Source organism: Pediculus humanus, genomic scaffold (genome assembly GCF_000006295.1).
Source record: "Pediculus humanus corporis 1103172108303 genomic scaffold, whole genome shotgun sequence".
In the NCBI taxonomy this organism is placed as follows: Eukaryota; Metazoa; Arthropoda; class Insecta; order Psocodea; family Pediculidae; genus Pediculus; species Pediculus humanus.
The window spans coordinates 55,006-61,331 of NW_002987872.1; the positions used below are offsets into that span (position 1 = coordinate 55,006).

At 21.9% G+C, this 6,326-nt stretch overlaps 1 protein-coding gene across 1 annotated transcript; it reads left to right on the forward strand.

Annotated features, from left to right (window-relative positions):
* Nucleotides 1–343: 343 nt before the first annotated feature.
* Nucleotides 344–1,210, forward strand: Phum_PHUM571970 (CCR4-NOT transcription complex subunit, putative; the record flags this gene model as incomplete). Its single annotated transcript, XM_002432098.1, has 1 exon — nt 344–1,210. One exon carries the CDS (start codon nt 344–346, stop codon nt 1,208–1,210), a length of 867 nt encoding a protein of 288 aa, XP_002432143.1.
* Nucleotides 1,211–6,326: the final 5,116 nt, after the last annotated feature.

Here is a 6,326-nt window from a genome sequence, read left to right on the forward strand (position 1 = left end):
ATCACTTGATTTTAAAAAATAATTATACGGGGAATTTATTTCGATTTATGTTTTTATATAAATATAATTTACCGCTTGTCAAAATAGTTTAAAAAATTGTTAATTTAAAAAAAAAATAAAAAATAAAATAATCAAGAGCGTGGTGATTTGAAATTAAACCGTTATTTATAAATTATTATATGTTGTATCACATCATTCTATTTGATTTTATCAAGCAAGTGAGTGAATTTATTTATAATGTTTAGATATGTATGTGTATTTTCAATAAATAATTATTAATTACAAATCATATTTTATATTTAACATAATTTTATTAAATTATCAAGTCAATGTTAATGGGATCATGTCAACAGACAATGGAAATAGTAGTTTGGAGTCTGAGCCATCAACTTGTTTATCTTCTCATGATAAAGCATTTCAAATCAAAGATGTTTGGGCTGATAATTTAGAAGAAGAATTTAAAGTAATTAGACATGTAGTTCAAAAATACAATTGGGTTGCAATGGATACAGAGTTTCCAGGAGTTGTCGCTAGACCTGTTGGTGAATTCAGAGATTCGAATGATTTCCAGTATAGAATGTTAAAATGCAATGTTGACCTTCTTAGAATCATACAATTAGGTATAACATTTTTCGATGAAAAGGGTAACACACCTGTTGATTGTAATTCTACATGGCAGTTTAATTTTAAATTTGAAATAAACAAAGATATGTATGCACAAGAATCGATAATGCTTTTACAAAATAGTGGAATTCAATTTCAAAAACATTACACAGATGGTATTAATCCTCTTCATTTTGCCGAATTATTAATGACATCAGGTTTAGTTTTAATGGACAATATTAAATGGATAAGTTTTCATAGCGGCTATGATTTCGGTTACCTATTGAAAGTACTTACAAACGATGAGTTACCCATTGACATAAATGAATTTTTCGATTTGTTAAAACTTTTTTTTCCCACAATATATGACATCAAGTATTTAATTCGAAACTGTCAATTTTTAGGAGGAGGCCTGCAAGATGTTGCTGAACAATTATCAATACCCAGAGTGGGACAGCAGCATCAAGCAGGATCAGATAGCTTGTTGACAGGTACATTATTTTTTAAAATGAGAGATTTATTTTTCGAAGGTAATATTGACAAAACAAAATTTAATGGCATACTTTACGGTTTGGCTCCTTCTGATTTTAACGATTCACTTCAGTAAAATTATTTTCTCATATAAATATATTTTATAAATATATTTTTTGAAACATCATGACTATTTTTATAAATTTTATAACATGTTGTATTAATTGAACCCAAAATTCAATTCGACAAAACAAAGCCAAAGAGAAACTTATTTACAAATATTTGACCACGTGCCTTACTTAATAAACTTATTATTATTATTTAAGAAAATAAATTTTATTTTTTTAAAAAAAAAAAAAAAAAGGAAACAAACGTGATTATTGTAAATGTATTGAACAAATATTATTTTGTTGTAAATTTATTAATTATGCAAAAATTTATATATATATATATATATAATTAATTATATAACAAAGCCAAATATAAAAAAGAGACTTGATTATGATTTCATTATAAATTATTTTATAATGTAGAAAAAGAAGAAAAAAAAAATTTTTTTTATTTTTTATTAAGATATATATTAATAATAATATTATTTAAATAATTGTTAAATTTTTTTTTTTATTAATAAATCAATATTAAAAAATTTAATTTTATTTGTTTAAAAAGAAAAGAAAAGAAAAGAAAAATTTTTTTTGTTTTGTTGTTATGATAACAAAAAGAGAGAGATGTATATATAATGAAAAAATTTTTTTTTTTTCAATATAGAAAATTATATTTTATTAATTAATTTTAAACAAAAAAAAAGAGAGAGAGAGAGAGAGAAAAAAAGGAAATTAAAAAAAAAATCTTGTATTTTGTTTAAAAGAAAGAAAGAAAGAAAGAAAAAAAAAATTTTTTTTTTTTATTTTTAATTTTTTTAATGGAAGGAAAAAAAAAGAAAAAAAATTTTGTTGTTGTTGTTGTTTTTTTTTAAAATTAAAATGTTTATATAAAAAAAAAAAAAAAAAAGTGATGGGGGTTGTTATCGAACGACCGATAAACGTTGAAAAAAAAAATTGTTTTTTATTTTTCATAATCGTTTGTTGTTTAAACAATGAAAATTTTATTTTATATTTTTTTTTTTTTTGTTAAATTTAAATTGGGGGACAAAACAAAATGGTGGTTAAATGGAAATAAAACTTTTAAAAAATTCTAATATAAATTGACAAAAATAATTTAATTTTTTTTTGGTATGAAATACTATCTACTAAAGAAGCTATAAAAAAAAAAAAAAAAAAATTTTTTTTTTTTTCTGTGAAAATTTTTAAAAGCTAAAAACGCTTAAATTTAAAAACAAATAATTTTTATCTGTCTTTTGCAAAACATTAGAACCAGCAATAAAAATCCTCTTTTTTTTTCCTTTTTTTTTTTTTTATAAATTATATATATATATAAATTTTTTTTTTTTTAAAAAGGTTGAATTTTAAAATTATAAGCCTTGAATAAAGTTTTTTTATTTTTATTATTATTATCTTTTATATAAAACCAAAAAAAAAAAAAATTAAATAATAAACGCTTTAAAAAAAACTTCACTGATTTTAGTTTTTCTACCACGAAAAAAAGTATTATTATGTATTGTTGTTACATTATTTGTGATATAAAATATATATATAATTAATATCAATAAATGCTTAAAACGTTTTGTTTTCGAAGGGGGGTGCGGTGGGGGGACAGGGAAAAGGGGATTTAAAAGAAACAAACCAAAAAAAAATTTACGTTTACACAAAAACCGTTAATGAGTAACAATAATATTTTTTTTTTTTTTACTTTTCATTTGAAAATCTTCTAGCCCCCCTTCCCCCTCTCCCCTTTCCCCCCCCCACGAGTTCGTCGATTAAAGCAAATTTTATATTATTTAATCGAGTGTTAAAATTTTTAAAGAAAACTTTTTTTTTTTTTTTTTTAAATTAAAGAAAACCTATAAAAGTTTATAAGAGAGAGAGAGAGTTTTGAAAAGTTTTTGGGGTTTAAAATAATTAATTTTCTAACAGAGACCACCATTAAAAAGGTAAAAACGTCAGGTTGTTTTCATTTTAATAATAATAAAAATTAGTTTTATATTATTATTATTATTATTATTGCGTACTGTAAAATTAAAAAAAAAAAAAAATATTTCCAAGATTAAAATTAAATTTGAAAAAACAAAACAAACAAAACAATTGAAATAATATAAAAGGAGGAGAAACGAAAATCAACGTGGGAGCAGCAGAGAGAAAAAAACAAAATGTGACCATTTAAAGGAACAAACATACAAACAAACAAACAAGTAGTTTTTATCGGCGATAAACTACTAAATACCTTACAAATCCGTATAATCTTGTTAAATGTTCAATCATGATTGTTTTTAATGAAAGGTTCCTACTACGCCCGTAAATTATTATAGACAAATAAAAAAACCTTCAAAAGGTTTTTTTTTATTTCTAATTACAAGAGGAAAAAAAATTAATGAATGAATGAATGAATAGTCGTCAAAAAAAAATGGATGCCCCCGTACGACATTGAAACGTGTTTTGTCATTTAACAAACAAACAACAAGGAATAAATTTTTTTTGTTTGTTCCTGGAGAAGAAACTTCATGTTGCAAGGGCAAGGTGTAATCGATCGTTTATTAATTTTTTAATTTAAAAAAATTACTATTGTTTAAAAACAAGAAAGAAAGAAAGAAAGGTTAAAAAATATGTCGGATTGTTAAGATGGTTCGTTATGCCATAAAAAAAAAAAAAAAAACAAAAAGGATGTTTAGAGTAATAATAATAATAATAATAAATTTCCGCATATTTTTTTTACAATTGGGCGTGTTATGATCAATCTATCAACACTTGAGTATAATTATAATTTATTTTTAAAACGAATGAATGAATGAATGAATGATTGATTTATTAATTTTTTTAAAAATAAGTAATTAAAATTTTTTTTTTTTTAGTTATTATGATTCAGCATTGGGGGTTAAAATTTGCAAATTAGTTTGCATTTATTAATGAGAGAGAGAGAGAGAGAGAGGGAACATCTTTGCTAACGATCAAAAGCAGAAGACGATAATATTTAAATAAGTAGAAATGCCAGGTAATTTTTGTTTGTTTTCTTTTTTTCTTTGTTGTTGTTTTTGAAATTGAGAAAAACCGTTAATATAAATTGTTACTTTGATAAAAATGATAAGAAAAACGTTTATTTTTTATTAAATACGGCGACAAAATTAATAATAATGATAATAATAATAATAATAATGATTTGTATCGATTTCAAGTGTCATCGTAATGAAAAAAATTTTTTTTTTTGTAAGAGAATGGAATAAATTCAAGGTATCTAAAAGTACTTGACATTACTGCTAATGACACGTTATGAAAATTTTTTTTTCATTTTCATTCGCGACGAATATCGGGGGGAGGGGGGGTTGTAAAAGAACGATGATAATAATAATAATAATAAAAATAAAAGTTCATTGTTTCAAATAAAAAATTTTTTCTACTCATTTTTTATTTTTTTCTTAACTTTTCTTATTTACGATTAAAGAAAAAGAAAACAAAAACCGGAAATTAAAAGTTTTATAAAAATAAAAAGAAAAGAAATTTTTTTTAATTTAACTTAAATTGAACTTAAAAAAAATAAAAAAATGAATATTTATTATTTAAGTAAAAAGAAAAAAAAGAAAAAAAAATGGCGAAAAATATTAAAATGTTACGACGTGAAAAAAAAAATTTTTTTTTTTTTTTTTAAATGTCGTCGTGGTCGTAGGTTATAATTAAAAAAAAAAAATTTTATTTTTAAGGTCAAACGACAAAAAATGGGGAAAAAATTTCCTACCGAAAGGAAATATTATAAATAATAATAATAATAATAATAATAATAATAAGGTATCGAATTCGTGGTCGATCGATAAAAAAAAAAAAAAAAAATGTAAAAATAAAGTTCAGTAGGTGAAATACAAATAATTTACCTACCTATTCGTACGAGAGGGTGTATTTTTTTTTTTGACGTGTCATTATTTTAAAGTTTATAAAAAAAAAATTAATAAAAAATAATTTATTATTATTATAATTATTATTAAGTTAAATTAACTCAAATCGTTTTTATATTGCGTACACGTAAAAGAAAAGAAAAAGAAAAGAAATTTGGAATCTATTAAAAATTAATTAAATAAATTTATATATATATATATATTATTCGTTACCGAGTAATAAATTATTATTATTATTATTATTATGAGTAATAAATTATTAAGTAATAAATAAATATTATTTATTATTTTTCTCTTATACATAAAAATTTATTAAGTAAAAATATGTTATATTAAATAAAATAAAATAAATGATTTTATCTCAGTTAATAAAAACAAAAAAAAATATTAATTATTATAAATTAAATTTTGTTTAATAAAAAAATAAAATAAACAAAAAATTTTCTCCCGAATATTAATAATAATAATAATAATAATAATGATGATGATGATAATGATAATAAATTAAATTAGTTTCGAGTGAATTTTGAAGAGCGAAAAAAATATAAAAATGAAAAAAAATTTGGAAAAAATTTAAATAAAATTTATTTTATTTTATTTTATTTATTTTTTTTTGAATGGAATAAAAAAAAAGGAAAAAAAGGAAAGAGGAGGGGGAGGAAAAAAAATGAAAAAGGAAGTAGAGAGGGAGGGAGGGACAGGGGTTGGAAATAAGATAGATAAAGAATATAAAGAAGATAAATGCACGAAATATAAAAGTAAAGTATAAAATGATTCTTAAAAAAAAAAAAAAAAATTGAATATTTTATTATTTTATATGATTCAATGTCAAAATATACTTTAATATATTTATACTATATATATATATTGTTATGATCCCGTACTAAATATTCACATTTTCAACTTTTTATAAACAAAAGACTGGCGACGAACTCAAATTGTTCTTCTTTAGAAGCTTCGCTTCTAAAGACTCCTTCTTTTATTTTATTTGCAAGTGTTTGCTCGAACATTCGAAACAGTTGACTGGCGAAAGACAAAAGTAATATAGGCAAGCTACACAGCTTGGCGTTGGTTCATTTGATTTTTAGTCTAGCTGTAATAAGTTCTTGTTTATTAATATTAGTTTTGTTTGTGATAGTTTTAAGTGCTTGTTCATTACTTACAAAAATAAAGAACGAACCGAATATAACATATTAAAATTTTGGCGCAGTCGATGAAGGATCATTCTGAACGACAAGAAACCGGAGAATTCTTA